General features: G+C 42.7%; 1 protein-coding gene across 17 annotated transcripts in view; it reads left to right on the top strand.

Moving 5' to 3' along the window:
- ppip5k2 (diphosphoinositol pentakisphosphate kinase 2) overlaps positions 1-23,761 on the top strand; it is a 249,152-nt gene that overhangs the window by 39,276 nt on the left and 186,115 nt on the right. For all 17 annotated transcript variants that reach the window (XM_059644714.1, XM_048527822.2, XM_059644712.1 and 14 more), the window contains 4 exons: positions 3,224-3,325; positions 5,302-5,388; positions 13,392-13,467; positions 18,524-18,633. In XM_059644714.1, the coding sequence (XP_059500697.1) occupies positions 3,224-3,325; positions 5,302-5,388; positions 13,392-13,467; positions 18,524-18,633 (375 nt within the window). The remainder of the gene's footprint in view (positions 1-3,223; positions 3,326-5,301; positions 5,389-13,391; positions 13,468-18,523; positions 18,634-23,761) is intronic.

Below are 23,761 nucleotides of genomic sequence, written 5' to 3'. Positions count from 1 at the left end.
CTTTTTCAGGCATGCAATCTAGAAAGTAGGAACAGGAGTAGGTCATTGGGTCCTTTTTGAGTCTACTGTGCCATTCAGTAAGATCTTGGTGAACCCTCTATCTCAGTGCCATATGTTTGCTTTCTCCCATACCTCTTGATGTCTTTAAAATCCAAAACAAAATCTACCTTGAATATATTCAGTGACTTAGTTTCCACAGCTTTCTGCGATAGAGACTTCCACAGGTTCGCAACTCTTTAATGAAGAAATGTTTCCTTATCTCAGTCCTAAATGGTGTATCCCATGTCCTGAGACTGTGACCCCAAGTTCAAAATTTCCCAGCCTAGCGAAAAAAAATGTCTAGTGAATACGTGCCTAGTTGAACCAATCCATCCCTAGTATCAGCCCAGTGAACATCCGCTGCCTCACCTTATGGCCAGTATATTCTCCCTTAGTTAGGGAGACCAGAACTGTGTGCAAGACTCCAGGTGTGCTCTCACCAAGGCTGTATATAACACTATCAACACTCTGAAAATTCAAATATGCCACATCCACTGGTTCTCCCTTATTCTTTCTACTGTTTACATCCTCACAAACATGTTTGTTAAGCATGATCATTAAATCATGCTGCCTTTGTCCAATTACCTGAATGTTTTCCAAGTGTTCAGTTATCTTGTCTGGTGTTACATATTGTTTTAAATGACTGGAAAGCTGACTCAGGATAATAAAATGTGAGACCACTCCCTCCGTGACTCCCTTGTTCGCTCCACACTGCCCTCCAACCCCACCACACCTGGCACCTTCCCCTGCAACCGCAGGAAATGCTACACTTGCCCCCACACCACCTCCCTCACCCCTATCCCAGGCCCCAAGATGACTTTCCAAATTTAAGCAGAGGTTCACCTGCACATCTGCCAGTGTGGTATACTGCATCCACTGTACCCGGTGTGGCTTCCTCTACGTTGGGGAAACCAAGCGGAGGCTTGGGGACCGCTTTGCAGAACACCTCCGCTCGGTTCGCAATAAACAACTGCACCTCCCAGTCGCAAACCATTTCCACTCCCCCTCCCATTCTTTAGATGACATGTCCATCATGGGCCTCCTGCAGTGCCACAATGATGCCACCCGAAGGTTGCAGGAACAGCAACTCATATTCCGCTTGGGAACCCTGCAGCCCAATGGTATCAATGTGGACTTCACCAGCTTCAAAATCTCCCCTTACCCCACCGCATCCCAAAACCAGCCCAGTTCGTCCCCTCCCCCCACTGCACCACACAACCAGCCCAGCTCTTCCCCTCCACCCACGGCATCCCAAAACCAGTCCAACCTGTGTCTGCCTCCCTAACCTGTTCTTCCTCTCACCCATCCCTTCCTCCCACCCCAAGCCGCACCTCCATCTCCTACCTACTAACCTCATCCCACCTCCTTGACCTGTCTGTCTTCCCTGGACTGACCTATCCCCTCCCTACCTCCCCACCTATACTCTCCTCCCCACCTATCTTCTTTTCTCTCCATCTTCGGTCCGCCTCCCCCTCTCTCCCTATTTATTCCAGAACCCTCACCCCATCCCCCTCTCTGATGAAGGGTCTAGGCCCGAAACGTCAGCTTTTGTGCTCCTGAGATGCTGCTGGGCCTGCTGTGTTCATCCAGCCTCACATTTTATTATCTTGGATTCTCCAGCATCTGCAGTTCCCATTATCACGGAAAGCTGACTCATTAGTCCAAACAGGTGGAGGAAGTGATTTTATTGTATATTTGATTTGCAGCATGAGAAAATTTATTTTCAAATATGCAAATGAAACACTTTATTTGTTTAAAAAAACTGTGTCAGAAGCCAGGCCCACTGCCAAAATTGGCTATGCACCCAGGTCAAATTCACCACTAGTTTCTGCAAATTTGGTACGTAAAAAATTAGGTTACTAAGAAACTAATCAATTAAACCAGCATGTGGTTCTCTGTACATTTTTAAGGTTATTTTTAGTTGTTTAAAATTAGATTACTCAAAAAAAAAATTCTCATAGGCAATGGTCTCTAGTATCTTGTTAAGAATAATTGTTTAGTTTTAATTTTTTATTTTATTTTCAGACATATTAAATGTGCAGCATTAGCTTACCACGGTTGAATATATAAACGATTTTTCAAGTATAATGTAAAAGATTGTTTTATGAAACATTATCCAAATCTAAATAATCTTCTTTGTGTAAAATTTTATCTCCTGTTCATTTGCTTGTTATTTTCTCCCTACTTTCTCTATTCAAAGCCCTCATAATTTTTAATAGCTCAATTGGATATTCCCTTGCTCTAAGCTTTTCCAAACTCTCCACTTAACTGAATTCTGTCTATTTAGTACCCTCCTGTCCAGGACATTGTTGTCCTTTCATTACGCTTTCATATCCAGAATTGTATTTCTTATATTTTATCGACTTTCCCTCCTGCCTTCAAATATGTGAATATGTGCTCCTACATTGCTTCTGTTCCCTCCATATAACACAATTTATTTAGCTCATATTGTTGTTCAATGTTATTTCTTCCAAAATGCATTAATTCATAATATCCATTTAAAGTTATGTCTCTCACGTTTTTACCCATTTTACTGGTTTTTCAATTTTTTTTCTCCTACTAATGTGCTCGATACTAACTGTTCTGCCACAAGTTGTTGCTTGTAAATTCCAAAATTGTACTCCCTGAACCCAAATTTGGATCATTTATATAAAACAAGAGAAGCAATGTTCTTAACGCTGACATCTGGTGGACCCCACTCCATACTTCAATAAATTTGGAAAAAACATCTATTTCCCCACTTCTCTCTGTCTCCTATCTCTTAGCCAAATTCATGACCATGCTTGGAAAATTCTTATAATATTGTATATTTCTATTTTCTGCACAAGTCCATGCAAATACTTTTGAGCAGAAACTGAAACCAAAACTTTGCTTCAGAAGATGAGTGGAACTTGTGTCCAGATGCTGAAGAGCCAAGTGTCTCTGTGCATTACAAAAGTACCAGGCTGTTTTTAATTGCAGTAGTAAAATATGAAAAAATACTTTTCACAACCATGTTGCAAAATCCAAAAATTTTCACTAAGACTTCAGCTGCGGATGCGAGTGAAGATTTAAACAGATATTTTACAGTTTAAAACACTCATTTTGAGTACACAGGCCCAACAATGTTGAGTGGATTTGAAATTGAAATGATTTCACTGTTGATTTGCTGTTTTATTCTGGAAAATGATTATTTATTTTGCAGAAACATCATAATGCGGGAGTTAGCTCCACAGTTTCAGATTCCGTGGTCTGTTCCAACTGAGGTGGAAAATATTCCTATCGTACCAACTACGTCTGGCACGATGTGAGGATGTAATCGACTTTAATATTATATATGGGAAGAGTATAGGAACGAGAGTAGGAGTAACCCTCGACCCTGTTCTACCATTCAATGAGAGCATGGCTGATTTCTAGCCTAACTCCATATATCTTTTTCTGGCCCATACCCCTTAGTGTCTTCTCTTAATAAAATATTACCAATCTCAGTTTTAAAATTAACTGCTGATCAGCATTTAATGTTTGTGGAAGATCTACCACCCTTTACGTGCTAAAGTACTTCTTGACATCTCTTCTGAATCTCTAGCCAATGGAAAGTTTATCTTTAACAGGTAAAGTCACCGCATATAATATCTTGAAGACTTTGTTCAGATCACCCCTTAACCTTCAAAATTCTAGAGAAAATAGACTCAATTTGTATGATCTCTCCTTTATAACTTCTAAAGAACAGGTATCGTTATTATAATCCTCTGTGGATTGTCTTCAAGGCCAATATATTCTTCCTAAGGTGTGCTGACCATTCTTCTCTCAGTACTCCCAATGGGGTCTAACCAGGGTTTTGTATAACTGCAGCATAACGTCTGCATCTTTGTACTCCAGTTTTCTAGATATAAAGGCCAGCATTTTTCATGACCTTTTAAAGATCTGTACCCCCGAACCCCAAACCTCTTTGGACATCCACTGTAGTTAACTTCATACCATCTAGAAAATATCCTGATCTATCCTTTGCCAGTCTAAAATGGATAACCTCACATTTTCTTACATTGAACAATATCTACCACAATTTCACCTATTCACTTAGTCTGTCAATATCCCTTTGTAATTTTATGCGGTCATCTACACTGTGTATAACACCACCTAACTTTGTGTCATTGGCAACATTGGATATATGACATTTTATGCCATTATCCAAGCTGTTAATAAATATAGTGAATAATTGAGCCCAAACACAGATCCCTGTGTGACACCACACATCATATCTGACTGAGTAACTACTCACTGACTGTACTTTCTATTGTTTGCCATTCAACCAATTTCCCAGCCATGTCAGTAATTTGACCTCATTTCTGTTGGCTTCTACCTTAGTTATGTGGAATTTTATCAAACGCCTTCTGGAAGTACAAAAAAATCTCCATAGATGTTCTCTGCATTATCTTAGTCACCTCCTCAGACGATTCATTGAGGTTTATCAGACATGACCTCCTTGTCATAATCCATGCTGACTCTCCCTGATTAACTGAAAAATTTCAATATGTTGTTACCCCCATTCTTGATTATAGACTACCACAACTTGCTCATCACACATGTTAGACTCACTGGTTTGTAGTTCCCTGTTTTACTTTTCACCCTTCTTAAAAAGCAGAATGACGTGCAGTTTCCCATTCAGTATCTATTCTTATTGTATTTTATCCTTATTGTAACTCAAAATGATACTGGATTGTGGCAAGAAAACACTTCTCACTGTATCTTCAAGATATAGTGACAATAAATAAACCATTCATTCATTGATTTATTGCCAATGTCTTATTCACGTTAATTTTATATAGTCGCAGTTCCTGATCCACTATTCGTTTTCATGGGATTGCCAGCAAGCTATCCTGCAAATACTGAGGCAAAGTAATTATTCATCATATCTACCATTTCCCTATAATAATTGACAGTAGCCCCTGTTTCAGCCTTTAGTGGGTTAACATTGTTCCTGACCATCTGACTCCCCTTTATGTAACTATAAAATTTTTTATTGATTTTGATGTCCCTGGCAAGCTCCTTTCATAATCCTAATTACTTTATAAGATGCGTTGTGACTGCTGTGTAACTAGCAAATCTGGATTAGACAATTTATTTTTTGACTAGGGAAATTATCTCCAAAATTTAAGCTGCCTGAGAAAGAAAAAGAGAGCGATCAGTGAATTGTACGTTGTGGAATCCTACTCGGATAATGTGTCCAAAGCTGCACATGATTTCTTTGAATTCAACTAATATGTTTTGTGTCTTGCTGTGCAGGATGGAGCTTCGTTGTGTAATAGCAGTCATTAGGCATGGGGATCGAACTCCAAAGCAAAAAATGAAAATGGAAGTCAGGCATCAGAGGTAAGGTGTAATTTAATTTTTGTGCTGAGCTGGAAACAATGCTGAATCTTTAATTATATCAGTCGCCTTTTTATAGATTCCATGTGCTTTCCTGTGTTATTGTCTTGTCCAAGCTGTTACCGTGCAAAAATCACTGCTGTGGAATGCTGAAGTCAATGCAAACACGTACACAAAACCCTCCTCTAGCTTTTCTAGACTAATGAGCTTTCCAAATATATATTGATAAGTTATGACTCTTATTTCATCATTCTGTTTGACGATATGTTACATCAGAAGTCCTACTAACTTGGAATTGAGGGAAAACTCCCCGCAAGCTGAAGGTGTGCAGAATGTCAGGGCAGCTTCATGCACAGTGATTGGCTTACTGAGGTGAATTGCAGCTTTGACTTCTAATTCTGGAAGTCACTGCCTCATATGGATCTTGGAAGTCTGCACTTAAGAAAAAAAATGTAGAGAATGCTGCCTGCCACAAAGAAAGATGATTCTGATTGTGGTTCTTAGACGTCGGACATCTCAGCTCGAAGAGTTCCCTAGGTTAATGTCCTCAGCCCAAAAACCTTCCGCTACTTCGTCAATTACGTCCCTCCTATCAGAAAGTCAGAGTGGGGATTTTCACTGATGACCGTAGATCGTGAAGCAAAGTCCACATCCAAAAGCAGCAAGATCTGGAGAGTATGTAGCTCTGGGCTGATGCGTGGCAGGTAATGTTGACGTCTTAATTATTAGACAATGATCATCTTCAACAAGTGAGAGTCTAGCCATCATATTCAATGGCATTGTCATTATGGGATCTCCCACTATTAGCAGCCTGTGGCTAAGCATTGACCAGAAACTGAACTGGATCAGCCGGGTAAATACTGTGGCTATGAGAGCATGTCTGAAGCTAGGAATCCTGCAGTGAGTAACTCAGCTCTTGAGTCCCCAAAACCTGTCCACCATAGACAAGAGACAAGTGAGAAGTGCAATGCAATATTTCCCACTGACCTGGATGAGTGCAAATCTATGATCGTTTTGCAACCGTAAATGTGCAGTCAGGTGGGGGTAGGTAAGTAGTTTTCAACTGTGTACATGAGAAAAGACAGAATGGGAGGCATATCATTTGGGAACGTTCTCCACACCTTAAAATGTCACCTGCCACCACACATTCTTTTGTACTGCCTGCCCTTTAAGATTTGGTACCCTTATCCACCTCTTTCCAATTCCTGCACTCTTGGATCCTTTCATTTCCCAAAAGTCTGGGCCTTGCCCTCATGGGTTGCCCTGGTCCTCCGTGAACTTCTTCCTGTACTTGGCTAATCAGATTTGTTGGCATTTCCTGAGGATGGGGCTTCCTGCCAAAAGAGTGGCAACATGACTGACTAGGTGTACTGCCATTTTAAAAACTGTATTCATTCAATGAAGTTAATGACAAAAATTGCCATAACAGATGATGTAACCTTGGGATCCCCTCTAGTAGCAGTGCTTACTCACCTTTTTGTTGGTTTCCATTTTAAAAAAAAAAGGTTTGATTTGGTAAACCTTAACATTCTACGCCATGTACATTCCTAATACGAGATAATACATTTGTGATCATGGAATCCATCTTTAAGGATTTCCTTACCTTTTTTAAATAGGCTTCTTTCTATGATTAGATTCAGTATTGAGATGGTGCAGGCTAACTTGTTCCCTTCTCATTATGTTAGTTGTGAAATCTGCTACCAGATTTTAGTTCCAAGAAGAACCAAGAGACTGAAGTGTTAAAGAGCATGATAGCTTTATTAAGAAAGCGTTCACTAGGCAACAAGGTTAGACTAAGCTGTTTCCTGTCCAAATGGCTGTTAATGGTGTCATTATGTCATATGATCACAGACTATTAAAGTGAAAGCTGACCGTACTTTCACAAATACACAACAGGGTTTTGCACTGCTGTCTACCACAAGCCTAATCTCAGTAGTCAATATTCTCTTCGTACCATGCACTAAGATTCATCTTAGAAAAATCTTGTTAGTAGGTCCTCCTGTTGCTTACCTTGTAAGCTTGACACAGGAATAGAGTACAACAAAGGTCACTGCAGGACACTAGCTAGCCTGATTGCATACTTCTGTTTTGAAATTAGGCAGCATGTTCTGAACAATCCTAGATGCTATCATGTCTACACTAACCAGCAGTTTATCATGATCAGTTGAACTTGCAATATGGTTCCTTTACACTTGGTAGGAACAACGTAAGAATATGCTCAAGTCTTAATATAAATTACCTCAATACTTGGAGATCCCATTGTTCCCTATTGTGATCTCCGTGCCAATACCTCGTCCAATCAAAGTTGGCATGCCAATCAATGATCACTCTCTTCTGTGTTACAGACATTGTTGTAATCATTTGAAGTTTAGCATTCTTGGAAAAAAAAACAAAGAAAGACATTCCTGTGGTGGTCAGTAAGATATCAGGGTGGTGTGTTGCCTCCCTGGTGCCAGGGACAAGGATGTCTCTGAAATGGTGCAGAATATTCTGAAAGGGGAGAGTGACCAGCAGGAGGTTGTTATACTCATTGGTACTAAGAACATGGTGGTGGAAACCAAAGTCAGAGTGAGTAAAGGCTGAGGTTGGTACAGTACGTAAGAGGTGCAAGTCAAATAGTCAAAGCAGACAACAGCTTGGCAGGAAATGAGGTGTGACTAATCAATTAAACTGCACTTACCTCAATGCAAGAGGCCTGACAGGTTAGGCACATGAACTTAGGGCATGGTTGGGAACCTGGGATTGGGATATCATTGCCATTGCCGAAATGTGGCTCAGGGATGGACAGAACTGTCAGGTCAATGTTCTGGGGCATGTATGCAATAGAATAGGATAGAAAAGGAGGCAAGAGAGGAGGGGGAATTTTTTTTTGGTTAGGGATAACATTATGGCTGTATTTTAGGGAGGATAATTCTGACAGATCGTCCAGTGAAGTTTATTTGGGTGGAAGAATAGTAGTGTTGTAGTGGTAGGGGATTTTAAACATAAACTTTACCTGTCATAGTGTTGAGGACTTGGGTAGGGAGGAGCTAGTTAAGTGTGTACTGGAAAGCTTTCTTGATCAATATGTGGGTGTACCACTGGAGAAGGAGCAGTACCTTACCTTCTGTTGGGAAATAAGGCAGGGCAAGTGTCAGTGGGAGAGGACTTTGGGGCCAGTGATCATAATTCTATTAGTTTTGAAATTGCTATGCAAAAGAATTGAACTGATCAAAAGTTAACTTTCTAAATTGGACTCAGGCCAATTTTGACGGTAATCAAAAGTTGATTGTGGGATGCTATTCACAGGTAAAAGGACAGTTGAGAAGTGGAGAAATTTAAAAATGAGTTGACAATAGTTCAGAGACAGCATGTCCCTGTTTGTGTGAAAGGCAAGGTTGATAGGTGTAGGGAATGCTGGAGGACTAGAAAAATTGCAGCTGTGATCAAGAAAAAGAAGGAGGCATGTGTCGGGTAAAGACAACTGGGTTTGAGTGAATTCCTAGAGGAAAATAGGGAAGTAGAAGTATACTTAAGAGGGAAATCGGGAGGACCAAAAAGGGAACACGAACAGAAATCCCTGGAAAAGCTCAGCAGGTCTGGCAGCGTCTATGGAGAGAAGTTAGAGTTAATGCTTTGGTCCAGTGGCCCTTGCTCGGAAATGTGAACCCAAAACTTTAACTCTGAGCAAGGGTCACTGGACCCGAAGTGTTAACTCTGAATTTTCTCCACAGATGCTGCCAGACCTACTGAGCTTTTCCAGGAATTTCTGATTTCCATCATCTGCTGTTTTTTTTTGGTTTTGATTGGGCAAAAAGGGGATATGAGATTGCTTTAGCAAATAGACTTAAGGATAATCCAAAGGGATTCTATAAGTACATTAACAGCAAAAGCGTAATTAGGCAGCGATTAGGGCCCCTTAAAGATCAACATAGCTATCTATGTGTGAAGCCACATAAGATGAGTGAGATGTTAAACAAATATTTTGCGTGAGTATTTACTTGGGTGAGAAGGACATTGAAGCTAGGGGACTTAGGAAAGTAAATAGTGATGTCATGAAAAGAGTTCATATTACAGAGGGGGAGGTGCTGAATGTTTTAAAACGCATAAAGTAAATAAGTACCTGAACTTGAACTTGATCAGGTGTTTCTGAGACCTTTTGTGGGAATCTAGGGAAGAGATTACTGGGTCCCTTGCTGAGTTATTGGTATCATGGACAGCAACGGATGAGGTGCTGGAGGTTGGCTAATCTGCCATTATTTAAGAAAGGCTTTAAGGAAAAACCAGGGAGCTATAGACTGGTGAGCCTGATGTCAGTGCTGGTTAAGTTGGTGGAGGGGATTTTGTGAACAGAATTCAGTTTTATTTGGAAAGGCAGGGACTGAATAGGGATAGCCAACATGGCTTTGTGCATAGCAAGCCATGTCTCATTAATTTGATTGAGATTTATGAAGAGGTGACAAAGAAGATAGGTGAAGGCAGAGGCAGAAACGTGTCTCAACGAATTTCAGCAAAGTGTTCAACAAGGTTCTGCGTGGTAGCCTGGTTAGTAAGGTTAGATTACATGAGATCTGGGACAGCTAGCCAATTGGTTACAAAATTGGCTTGAAGGTAGGAGACAGACGGTGGTGGTAGAGGGTTACTTTTCAGACTGGAGGTCACTGACCAGCAGTGTGCCACAAAGATCGGTGTTGGGTCCACTGCTTTTCATTATTGATATAAATTAATTGGATGTGAATACGGTTAGTAAGTTTGCAGATGACGCAAAAGTAGGTGCTGTAGTGGACAATGAAGAAGATCTACCTCAGAATGTAACAGAACCGTCATTAGATGGGTCAATGGGCCGAGGAGTAGAAGATGAAGATTAAAATTAGAGAAATGTGAAGTATTGCATTTTGGTAAGGCAGCTTAGGGCAGGAGGTATGCAGTTTATGGGAGATTGCAGGGAAGTGTTGTTGAATAGTGAGAAATCGTGTTCAGCTGTATAGTTCCTTGAAAGTGGACTCACAGGTTGACAGGTGGTGAACATTTGTTATGCTGCCTTCATTGGTCAGAACATTGAGTACAGGGGTCATGATGCAGCTGCGCAGGACATTGGTGAGGCCAAATTTAGAATACTGCTTACAATTCTGGTTGCTGTTCGATTGAAAGGATGTTGTTAAACTTAAGAGGGTGCAGAAAAGATTTATAGGGGAATATCCGAGACTGTAGGAAATGATTTCATTTGGTTTATTGTTGTTACCAAGATACAATGAGAAGTGTTGTTTTACATGCTCTGCGTGCAGATCGTAGCATACAAAGTGCATCAGGTAGCAAAACAGCATGCCAAATACAGTGTTACAACTGCAGAAAGGTGCAGAGAGAGAGAAAGAAACATTAACATTTGAGACGTCTGTCAGAAATGTGATAATTCTTACATGTATTCAAGCTTTTCTACCTTCTACATGGTGGAAGAGAGTATAATTAGGGTGAGAAGGGTCTTTGATTGTGTCGGTTGCCTTTTTTGAGGCTGCAGGATGGAAAGATGGAGTCACCGTATAGAAGGCTGGGCTGCATGATGGACTGGTCTGTGTTCACGACTGTCTAGTTTCTTGCAGTCTTAGTAAGTTATAGGGAAAGTCTGAATAGGTTCGGGCTTTGTTCCCTGGAGCATCGGAGACTAAGGAGTGACCTTGTAGAGGTTGAAAAATCATGACGGGCATGGATAGGTTGAATAGTCAATGTCTTTTTCCCAGCAGAGAGGAATCCAAAACTAGAGGGCATCGGTTTAAGATCAGAGGGGGAAGATTTTAAAAGGGACTCGAGGGGCAACTTTTGCATGCAGAGGTTGGTGTGTATGGAATAATCTACCAGAGGAATTGGTGGAGGCAGTTACAATTACAACATTTAAAAGGCATCTAGATGGGTATATGAGAGATAATGGGAACTGCAGATGCTGGAGATTCCAAGATAATAAAATGTGAGGCTGGATGAACACAGCAGGCCAAGCAGCATCTCAGGAGCACAAAAGCTGACGTTTCGGGCCTAGACCCTTCATCAGAGATGGGGATGGGGAGAGGGAACTGGAATAAATAGGGAGAGAGGGGGAGGCGGACCGAAGATGGAGAGTAAAGAAGATAGGTGGAGAGAGTGTAGGTGGGGAGGTAGGGAGGGGATAGGTCAGTCCAGGGAAGACGGACAGGTCAGGGAGGTGGGATGAGGTTAGTAGGTAGCTGGGGGTGCGGCTTGGGGTGGGAGGAAGGGATGGGCGAGAGGAAGAACCGGTTAGGGAGGCCGAGACAGGTTGTACCTCCGGATACAACGCATTATCCACCGACACTTGCGCCATTTACAATCCGACCCCACCACCCAAGACATTTTTCCATCCCCTCCCCTGTCAGCTTTCCGGAGAGACCACTCTCTCCGTGACTCCCTTGTTCGCTCCACACTGCCCTCCAACCCCACCACACCCGGCACCTTCCCCTGCAACCGCAGGAAATGCTACACCTGTCCCCACACCTCCTCCCTCACCCCCATCCCAGGCCCCAAGATGACATTCCACATTAAGCAGAGGTTCACCTGCACATCTGCCAATGTGGTATACTGCATCCACTGTACCCGGTGCGGCTTCCTCTACATTGGGGAAACCAAGCGGAGGCTTGGGGACCGCTTTGCAGAACACCTCTGCTCAGTTCGCAACAGACAACTGCACCTCCCAGTCGCAAACCATTTCCACTCCCCCTCCCATTTTCTAGATGACATGTCCATCATGGGCCTCCTGCAGTGCCACAATGGTGCCACCCGAAGGTTGCAGGAACAGCAACTCATATTCCGCCTGGGAACCCTGCAGCCATATGGTATGAATGTGGACTTCACCAGTTTCGAAATCTCCCCTTCCCCTACTGCATCCCTAAACCAGCCCAGTTCGTCCCCTCCCCCCACTGCACCACACAACCAGCCCAGCTCTTCCCCCCCCCCACCCACTGCATCCCAAAACCAGTCCAACCTGTCTCTGCCTCCCTAACCGGTTCTTCCTCTCACCCATCCCTTCCTCCCACCCCAAGCCGCACCCCCAGCTACCTACTAACCTCATCCCACCTCCTTGACCTGTCCGCCTTCCCTGGACTGACCTATCCCCTCCCTACCTCCCCACCTACTCTCTCCACCTATCTTCTTTACTCTCCATCTTCGGTCCACCTCCCCCTCTCTCCCTTTTTATTCCAGTTCCCTCTCCCCATCCCCCTCTCTGATGAAGGGTCTAGGCCCGAAACGTCAGCTTTTGTGCTCCTGAGATGCTGCTTGGCCTGCTGTGTTCATCCAACCTCACATTTTATTATCTTCTGTTCCACTTGCTCCTCTTTCCCTTTTTTGTCCAGGGTATATAGACCATCATTTTCCAGGCCCTTTAGTTCCAAAGAAAAGAATACAGATTCAAAATATTAAATTTATTTCTCTCTCCACAATGTTACAAGACCTGCTGAGTTTCTACAGGACTTTTGTTTTAACTTTAGGTCTCCATTATCCTCAGCACTTTGTTTTTATTACTTCATGCTCTGTGACCCACTTCAAGCCACCTCCACAACAGGTGCTTACTGCTTTGGCTGTTCATTCGAATTCAGATGATAAAGGCATCTGAAGCAACTAGAATGCCACTAGCTGTTATGTACTTCATGTTCATCTCCATCTCCAAACTATATTGGTGTGTCTAGTGACAAATGGTCTAACCAAAACATCCGCAGCAGCAATCTGAAAACAGCTGAGTGCATTTAATTTTGTCAGGTTTCCTGACTTTCAGACAGCTTCCCTCCATTTTACCGGGAAGCTTTATTTAGAATCACTGCCAAAACAATGAGCAAGAAATCCCATTTAAATATCACAGACCTGCCTGTCTAGATTATGTTATCCTGGTGCCTTGATATCTGTCACAGTTAAAACAGAAACAGAATATTCCTAATGAGAGCTTGGAAAAGATATATTTAATATTCTTTTGATATTTTTTCTTTTCATCTTCCCCCACCCCAACTTTCTGCTTTTTATTAAAATTGTAGGTTTTTTGAATTGTTTGAAAAATACAGTGGATATAAAGCTGGAAAAATAAAATTAAAGAAGCCAAAACAACTACAGGCAAGTCTTTACTTACTAATTTTCGAGTATAATTTAAGGTATAGCACTCTTTGTGTACCATTATTCGGGATTACAGAAAAGAAAACCGAACTGTATTGATAGCATTGAGCAGTGTGGATGTGGACTCCACACCCTCACAACCGTCTTGTTGCCTGACCTGATACGCTAATGAGCGTGTGGACAAGACTCTGTAGGGAATCTAATCGAATCTTTAAAAAAAAGGCATGCTGTGTAATTGATTTTTACTTTCTACAGCTAGGATTCAATGCGTTACACTTAAATGTAAGCAAACATTTGATGCTTAGACAATATTCTGATGCGCTTTTTGTTTTCCTTTTTTAAATTTAAATGTTTTACCTCATTTCTGATTTGTCCAATCTTGTACCTTTTCTAAAATAAACTAAAATAGCTCTGTCATCCAGGTTACTTCAGCAACTTTTAAAATTTATTATAACAATTTATTTGGTGAAAATGCAAAGCTGGTTAACAGACTAAGTTTTTAATGTGAAAACATAAATTCTCAGATGCGGAGGGCACTGTGTTGTGTACATGAATCATAGAAGGTTAGTATACAGGTACAGCAAGTAATCAGGAAACTGTTAGAATGTTATGCTTTATCACTTCCCTTTCTGGTCTGAATGGACTATCCTGTCTTGCTGCTGCAACTTTGTGGTGTTCTGTGCAAGTTCCTACTGGTGGATGGAGCATATTTCTAAATCCTTCCATGAGAATTATTTCCCTTAGAACCTGATCAAGGTGTGTGTGGTATATATATCTCTACGTTTAATGCTCACATTCAACAGCGCAAGTTATTTTGCATTGCCCTCTCAAATTCTGTAGTAGTCACCCAGGCTGCTGGTAGATATTCTGCAATGTCTGCCCATAAACATCAGGGAACAACTTGTATCTATCAAGAAAAGTGTTTTTCACCAACCCATAATTTGTAATATACTACTGATGACATAAACATCTTCAATTCTTCCAATCAACTGGCTTTACATAGACATTGTATAGGTTTATTTTGGTCACCCTATCTGCTTAGTTATCTTTTCAAGAGAAATGAAAAATGCCTCAAAGTTCCTTTCATCTAATTGTGGGAGGCTTTGCATTAATTTGAAGAACTTTCTGGTAGGCTTTGGGTTGGATTCGGATACTCCCTCCTCAGAATGCTACCGAGCATTGGAGGTGACTATTTCAGTTCTAGTGTTTCTAGCTTAAGAACAAAAATAGACGTGGCTGAAAAAAGCTCAGCAAGTCTGACAGCTTCTGTGAAGAAAAATCATCGATAATGTTTCTCGTGCATCCTCTGACTCATGTGCTGTTCCTGTCTTTGCATTCCTCCAGGATCTACTCCTGTCTGTCCTTCTCCCTTGTCTCTCTATCACTCTCTCCCTCTCTCTCTCGTGTCTCTGTCCCACCCTCTTTCTCTCTTGTGTCTCCCCCCTCCCCCCTCGTCCCCCCACCGGCCCCCCCACCACACCCCCCTCTCTCCCCACTGCGCCCCCCCCCGCCCCCTCGTGCCCCTCTCTCCCTCTCAATTATTCTAGTTACTTCACCTGTTATTGAATTATCACTAATTCAACTGAACTGAGATCTAGTTTGCTTTGCACTTCCAATATAAACTGTGTTGTTAGCTTAATTACATCTGTTTTAATTCTAACTCCAATTTCGCTTCGGGGCAGTTGGGATGGAGGGGTGTGAGCACTGTGATGTACATTATGTATTAGCCCTAGGTTATTGAGAGACATAAGGGAGGGATTTCTGGGGCCTTGTATCCTCACTAGCAACTGGAGAGGTTCTGGAGGACTACAGAATAGCTGCTTTTGTTCTTCTATTCAAGAATGGAAATATGGATAATCCAGAAAACTACAGACCAGTAAATTTTCATCGGTGGTTGTGATGCTATTGGAGAGAATTCTTAAGGATAGGATTTACATATATTTGGAATAGCAATGGCTAGTAAGGGACAGTCAGTATGGTTTTGTGCAGGGCAGGTCATGTCTTACTAACTTGATTTAATTTTTTGTGGAGATGACAAAGGTAATTGATGAGGGTAGAGTGGTGGATGTTGTTTACGTGGATTTTAGTAAGGCTTTCGAAAAAGTCCCTCATGGTAGGCTCATTCAGAAGATTAAGATTTATGGGCTTGCCCAAAGAATACAAGTGGGTATTGGTGGCAAGGTGTTTTTTTAGGCTGGAGGTCTGTGATTAGTGCTGTTCTGCAGGGATCCGTACTGTGCTATGTATACATAAATGACTTGGACGAATATGTGGGTAGGTGGGTTACTAAGTTTGTAGATAATACAAAGGTCGGTGGAGTTGTGGATTATATAGAAGGTTGTGTGGGATATAAATAGTTACAGACATAGACAGAGAAATGGCAGTTGGAATTTAATCTAGATAAGTGTGAGGTGCTGCACTTCGGGAGATCAAATGTAAAGGATAAGTATACAGTTAATGGCATGACTCTGAACAGCATTGATGTACAGAAGGATCTTGGAGTTCAAGTCCATAGCACCCTGGAAGTAGCCATGCAAGTAGATAGGGTGGTAAAGAAGGCGAAAGGCATGCATACCTTTATTGGTCAGGCTATTGAGTACAAGAGTGAGGCTGTCATATTGCAGCTTTACAAGAATCTGTCTCGGCCACATTTAGAGTATTGTATTCCTTTCTGGTCACCACATTACAGGAAGGATGTGGAGACCTTGGAGAGGGTCCAGAAGGCTTTACCAGGATGTTGCCTAGATTAGGGGGTATAAGCTGTATGAAAAGGCTAGAAAAACTCAGTTGTTTTCTCTTGAGAACCATTTGTGGATATTGGGGTGGTTGCTGTGGAAGTTGAGGATTTGATCAGTATAGGTTGCTTTTCTGTATATTGAGGTTTAGGAATTCCCTGTTGGAACTTTAACTTCCATGCTGATCAAATCCTGAACTTCCACAGCAAGCACCCCAACGCCCACAAACAAAGCTGCATTAGGACACAATTTAAAAGGGCCAGAACACACTGCAACACTCCAGAACTATGCAGGAATGAAGAAGAGCACTTATACAAAATCCTCGCTAGAAATGGATATCCCCGCAACTTCCTCCACAGATGCCTACTAAACAGACAACAGCAGGAGAACACAGTACGTGCTAACACACTGACCACACTGCCCTACATCAAGAACATATCAGAACTGACAACAAGATGTAGAACACAGCAGGCCAGGCAGCATCAGAGGAGCAGGAAAGCTGATGTGTTGGGTCTGGACCCTTCTTCTGATCTTCCCTGTTCATCCAGCTCTTGTTATCTCGGATTCTCCAGCATCAGCAGTTCCTACTATCGCAGAACTGACAGCAAACTCCTAAGATCCCTAGGAACCATGGTAGCCCACAAGACCACAGCCACACGACGACAAACGCTTACAAGGATTAAAGACCCCATTCCCACAACGTGCAGAATGGACGTGGTTTACAAAATGTCATGCAACGACTGCAACAAACATTGCACGAGGCAGACAGGAAGGAAACTAGCCAGAATACATGAATATCAACTAGCAACAAAACAGCATGATGAACTCTACTTAATATCGGTACACTCGGACAATGAAGGCCATCAGTTTAACTGGGACAAGGTAACCATAGTAGCCAAACATAGACACGTATGATAATTCCTAGAGGTATCGTTCTCGATGTGTAATGCAATCAATAAACATACAGAACTGGACCCCATATACAAACCCATACAGATGAAAACCGGAAATGATACTACTCACCATAATGGACTGGACAGTATAAATTCCAAGTGGAGTAGAATAGCATTGCTTCATTGGAGGCTCTGCTGATGATGTCACCTCGCATGGTGACAAAATGTCTGACAAAAACAAGCCAGCTAGGTGAGCAAGTCATCAATCTCACCCACAACCTGAGCTACAGATCTTTGCCAAAACTCTAAAGTTGCCTGAAATGGTGGAGAATGATCCTTTGAATGGGGAGGCTGGTGGATGAAGAGTGAGGACAAGGGGAACCTGATCAGGCTGTTGTGAGTAATGTGAAAGAACAGGTCAGAAGCATGAGTGAGGGCCCTGTCAACCATAGTGGGCAGGAAACCACGATCACGGAAGAAGCAAGCCATGTCAGTAGCGCTGTTTTGGAAGGTTGTTCTCCCTTGTGTGAGCGTATGGGACAGGGCATAATTCAGTCAGGGGTCACATATTTAACATCGTCGAGGAGAACGTTCTTACTCTGAGGGGATTGAATTTGCAGAATTCTTCACCACAGAAGGCTGAGCGGATTAAATTTGCGGAATTCTTTGCCAGAGAAGCCTGTTGAGACTGGGTCTTTATATTCAGGGTTGAGGTAGACAGAATTTTGAGTAAGAGATTCGAGAATTTTTGGAAAGAACTAAGAAAGTGGAGTTGAGGATTATTGGGTCAACCATAGTCTCATTGAATGGCACAACAGACTGAATAGGTTAAATGGCCTACTTTTGCACCTACATCGTATGGTTTAATGGTCTGATAGCCTAGCCTGCTTATTTTCTGTAAATCACTTGAGTGATATTTTTCAGCTCCAGGAATGTTTTAGCATCTGCCAAAAGCCATTTTGAATAAAATATTGAATGAGAAACATATAACCCTTATCCAATTATTATTGGCCCACTTCCAATTACATTGTCAGCATTGGGTATCCTAAATATTCCTGTTCTACCTGTTCTGATTATTCTTCCAGATGATTGGCAGAGTAAGCTGCCTTAAATATGGGTAACTCTTAGGCTCATTTCAGAGCAAATTTTGCATTGTAATTGTAAAATCATCCATTCAATTTTATTTAAATCAGGCATTTGCTGATTGGATTGTAGAACTGTTTAGTAATAGGCTATCACAATAATGGGACAATCCTGCTAACATCATTGATAAGATGTAGACAAATAATATTGGACAAAATGTTTAACACAAATAGGATTATTAAAGGGAGGGATGGCAACATATATATAAATGATGTTTGGTCTGTCTGTACGTGTGGAAGTTGCAAACTGAAGCTGGTTCTAAAATATTTTCCACTGACTTTTCAGGAAGTATTGGATATTGCAAGACATCTTTTGGCAGAACTGGGCCAGAATAATGATTCAGAAATAGAAGAAAGTAAATCAAAACTTGAACAACTGAAAACAGTGCTTGAGATGTGAGTGCCATTATCACAGATATTCCAATAAATATCAGTATATTTAATTGTATAAAATGTTCAAAAGAATGTGTTCCATTTAATGTAACAGACCTGGATTTTTTGCGGAGAATAAAAGGAAAACTAATGCTTAATGTGGCTACACAGAGGCTTGGTATTTGCATGCCTATTTAAACATCAAAATGTGGAACTTGCTGTAGAAGTACCTCACTTCTGTATAGGGTGTACCATCACAGCCCCCTCTGAGACTCAAATCTGAAATGCACACATTTGCATATGTCTGAGTACTTGCCCATAGTTTTCTACAAAAGTCACCAAAAAGAATTTGCATTGTTGTATTCAAGAAGAATAATTTTTTTTCAACCTGATTCATAGTCTTTTTCCACTTGCTATACTTGGTTGTAATCTTGTGCTTCTTGGCTTAGGTTCTGTAGCCTTAAATTTGGTTTTGCTTTCAGTGTCACAATAGTCTAAAGTCAAAATGGCTGCTACTTTGCTCTGTCTACATGGCCCACCATGCTTGAGTAAATGCTAGCATATACATGCCATGCATGTGCTGCAAACCTTCAGAGTTGGCAGATGACACTGCCACTTGGTATTAGAATATACTGACTCATCAACACTGGCAGGGAACCCTATTTGCACTGCTTGGTGTAAACTTGGAACTTTCAGTAAGGTGCTTCTTGCCTTTTGCTATTGCAGTGTGCTGGATATAGAATTCTGTGAAAAATGAGTGGAAGGACTGAAAAGGCTTAGAATCAGGAATGCTGGACATTTATGTGGAGATTAGAGAATTTGGAAGCCATCAGGGAGACTGTTACAGAGTCATAATCCCACTAGACTATAATCTCGAGGTCCATGGGGATATCTGTGGACACAGTAGTTCAAATCTCACAACTTAATTGCGAAATTTAATTTGTTAAATTTGGAATATAACGTTAATCTCGGTAATGGTGACCATGAACACTACAACTGATTATTATAAAAACACATTGAGTTCACTTGTCCTTTAGGAAAGCATATCGACCATCCTAACCTGATTTGTTCGATGCGTGACTCCAAATCCATAACAGCACAGTTGGCTTTTAGATTTCCCATTCATGGATTAATAAGTTCGTTAGGGCAATTAAGAAACAGCAATGAAAATTCACCTTGCCAGCAACACTGACCCCATGAAAGAGTAAAGAAAGGAAAAGGCCCATCAGTAGAAAGTCTGGTAACGTCATAGTTTAGCCCAAACAGGAAATGAATCACGGACATCGCTGAGGGAAAACTATGTGCGGAGCTAAGAGGTGGAGTGGGAGCTCTCATCTGAAGGCCGTACAAGAGGCTTGAGAGAACACTTCTGCCTCCAACCTAAGAAAGATGGCTGACTGAGGTGCCTGTGCTTTAATAAAGAGATGGTCACTGAACTCTATTGCCTTTTCCAACAGGATCAATCAACAGGACAAAGATGGCATAACCAGTAGAACTTAGTATCTACCAGGCATTCCTCATTCAAGTTATTTTACTCTGTTTGCTGTAAACAACATGGTCCCCTTTACATTGTGGTCCCCCGCACCACTGATTAGAATGGTTTAGTTTAGAAGAGTCCATTCGACCCACTGAGCCTACATCAAACAGACTACTCTAAGTCTACAGCCACCCTACATTCCAGCACTTGATCCATAGCCTTTTGACATTTAAACTTTTATTTATCCAAGAACTTTTTAAAGATTGTGAGGCGAATTCCCACCTCCCACCTTTGAGGCAGTGCAGTCCAGATTCCTACTGCCGCTTGGGTGAAAAAAATACTTTCCCTAAATTCCTTTTCAACTCTTGCCTTTCACCTTAAAATTGTTCATCCATGCATTAACACCTCCATCCTAGCATCCCTGCTGTTATTATCTGTATCGTGACTGATCAAGGAAAGTGTCCCATATTTGAAGTGTATGGCAGAGGTGCAGAATGTACTCTGGATAGGGGACTCAGCAGCAAATGTACAGATTAGGCTGAACGAACCCTAAAGGACAGAGCTGGTAAACTGTGTAGTTTCCCTCGGAAACTATGTGAAAAAAAATTTGACCTCATCCTCACCAGTTTGTCTCCTGAGATGCATCAGTCCTGAACAGTATCAGTAGGCGTGGCTGCTGCACAGTCCTTGTGGAGATAAAGACCTGTCTGTGCATTGAAAATACTTTGCGTTGAGTTCTGCAGCACGATCAGGGTCCTAGATAACAAAGTGTAGAGCTAGATGAACACAGCCGACCAAGCAGCATCTTAGGAGCATAAAAGCTGATGTTTCGGGCCTAGACCCTTCAGAAATGGGGGAGGGGGAGAAGGTTCTGAAATAAATAGGGACAGAGCGGGAGGCGGATCGAAGATGGATAGAGGAGAAGATTGGTGTAGAGGAGACAGACAAGTTAAAGGGGCAGGAATGGAGCCAGGAGAGGTGAGTGTCGGTGGGGAGGTAGGGAGGGGATAGGTCAATCCGGGGAGGACGGACAGGTCAAGGGGGAGGGATGAGGTTAGTAGGTGCAGCGTGAGGTAGGAAGAGGGTATAGGTGAGAGGAAGAACAGGTTAGGAAGGCGGGGACGAGCTGGGCAGATGTGGCGGAGGCGAAGGAATTCCATTTCAAGCCCCATCTAGAAATCGATACCCATTTCAAGCCCACAGACTCCCACAGCTACCTAGAATACACTTCCTCCCACCCAGCTTCCTGCAAAAATGCCATCCTCTGTTCCCAATTCCCTCGCCTCCTCCGCATCTACTCCCAGGATGAGGCATTCTACTCCTGTACATCCCAGATGTCCTCGTTCTTCAAGGACTGCAACTTGCCCCCTGCAGTCGTCAAGAACGCCCTCAATCGTGTCTCCCGCATTTCCCGCAACTCATCCCTCACACCCCGTCCCCGCTATAACCGCCAAAACAGAATCCTCCTCGTCCTCACATACCATCTCACCAACTTCCGGATCCAACGCATCATCCTCCGACACTTCCACCTTCTGCAATCCGACTCCACCACCAAAGACATTTTTCCATCCCCACCCTTGTCTGCTTTCCGGAGGGACGACTCTCTCCGTGACTCCCTTGTCCGCTCCATCCTCCCCTCCAACCCCACCAAACCCAGCACTTTCCCCTGCAACCACAGGAAGTGTGACACTTGCCCCCCTACCTCCTTTCTCATCCCCATCCCAGGCCCCAAGAAGACTTTCCACATCAAGCAGATGTTCACCTGCACATCTGATAATATGTTATACTGCATCTGCTGTACCCAGTGTGGCCTCCTCTACATTGGGGAAACCAAGCGGAGGCTTGGGGACCGCTTTGCAGAACACCTCCACTCGGTTCGCAATAAACAACTGCACCTCCCAGTCGCGAACCATTTTAACTCCCCCTCCCATTCCTTAGATGGCATGTCCATCCTGGGCCTACTGTAGTGCCACAACGATGCCACCTGAAGGTTGCAGGAACAGCAATTCATATTCTGCTTGGGAACCCTGCAGCCCAATGATATCAATGTGGATTTCACAAGCTTCAAAATCTCCCCTCCCCCTACTGCATCCCAAAACCAGCCCAGTTCGTCCCCGCCTCCCTAACCTGTTCTTCCTCTCACCTCTACCCTCCTCCCACCTCAAGCCACACCTCCATTTCCCACCTCCTAACCTCAGCTTGCCCCCTTGACCAGTCCGCCCTCCCTGGACTGACCTATTCCCTCCCTACCTCCCCACCTACACTCACCTCTACTGGCTCCATCCCCACCCCTTTTAACCTGTCTGTCTCCCCTCCATCTATCTTGTCCTCTACTCGTCTTCAATCCGCCTCCCACCCCCCCCTCCCTATTTATTTTGGAACCCTCTCCCCCTCCCTAATCTCTGATGAAGGGTCTAGGCCCGAAACATCAGCTTTCGTGCTCCTAAGATGTTGCTTGGCGTGCTGTGTTCATCCAGCTCCACACTTTGTTATCTCAGATTCTCCAGCATCTGCAGTTCCCATTATCTCTGTCAGGGTCCTAAATGGGTTAGACTTTGAACAGATCTAACCACACAAGACTGGTCACTCATGTCGTGCTGGGGCCATCAGCGGCAAATGACTTGTACTTCAAAACAACTGCAATCTCATAATTGAGCACATCTCCAGTTCCATCATTGCCGTCAAGCCAGGAGATTAACCCTGGCTCAGTGAAGACTTCAGCAGGGCAGTCAAGAGCAGCATAAAGCATGCCCAAAACGAGGTGTCAACCTAGTGAAGTTATACAACAGGACTTCTTGTGTGCCAAAGAGCATAAGCAGCTGGTGATAGACACATCTAAGTAATTCCACAACCAGCTGATCAGGCTTAAGCTCTGCAGTCCTACCAGATTGAGACATGAATAGTGGTGGACAACAATTAAGCAGTTCTGAGGAGGAGGAGGACTGTCCACAAATACCATATCAATAATGAGGAGCCTAGTACATTACCACATAAGACAAGGCTGAAGCATTTGCAGCAATCTTCATCCAGAGTGGGTCATCCATCTCGGCCTCCTCTGGAGATCTCTTCAGCATCATGGATGCTGGTCTTTAGCCAATTTGAATCGCTCCACATGATATCAAGAAATGGTTGGAGGAGCTGGTTATTGTCAAGGATATGGAGCCTGAAGACATTCCAGTATAGTACTGAAGATATCTGCTTCAGGGCTTGCCATACCCCTAGCCAAACTGTTCCAGTACAACTATGACAGTGGTATCTTCTTGAAGATGTGGAAAAATTGTTCAGGTATGTCTTGTACACAGAATGTAGGACAAATCTTACTTGGCCAATTACTGGCGCAACTCTTGATCATCAGGAACATTATGGAAAGTGTGATCAACATGCTACCAGCAGTACCCTGCTTACTGATGCCCAGTTTGTGTTCTGCCAGCTACTCAGCTCCTGACCTCCTTTATATCCTTAATTCAAACACAAACAAAAGAGCTGAATTCCAGATGCGATACGAGAGAAACGTTCTTGACATAGCAGTTGCCCGAGCAGTCTTTGTCAATATCCATGCTTGGGCAAGTAACATTTGCACCATGAAAATACTGGGCAATGATTATCTCCAATGAAAGAATCTAACCATTGTTCCTTAATATTCAATGGTGTCACAATCACCCATTATCAATCTCC

Source organism: Stegostoma tigrinum, chromosome 3, assembly GCF_030684315.1.
Source record: "Stegostoma tigrinum isolate sSteTig4 chromosome 3, sSteTig4.hap1, whole genome shotgun sequence".
NCBI classification, from domain to species: Eukaryota; Metazoa; Chordata; class Chondrichthyes; order Orectolobiformes; family Stegostomatidae; genus Stegostoma; species Stegostoma tigrinum.
This window is presented reverse-complemented; position numbering and strand designations above follow the sequence as displayed.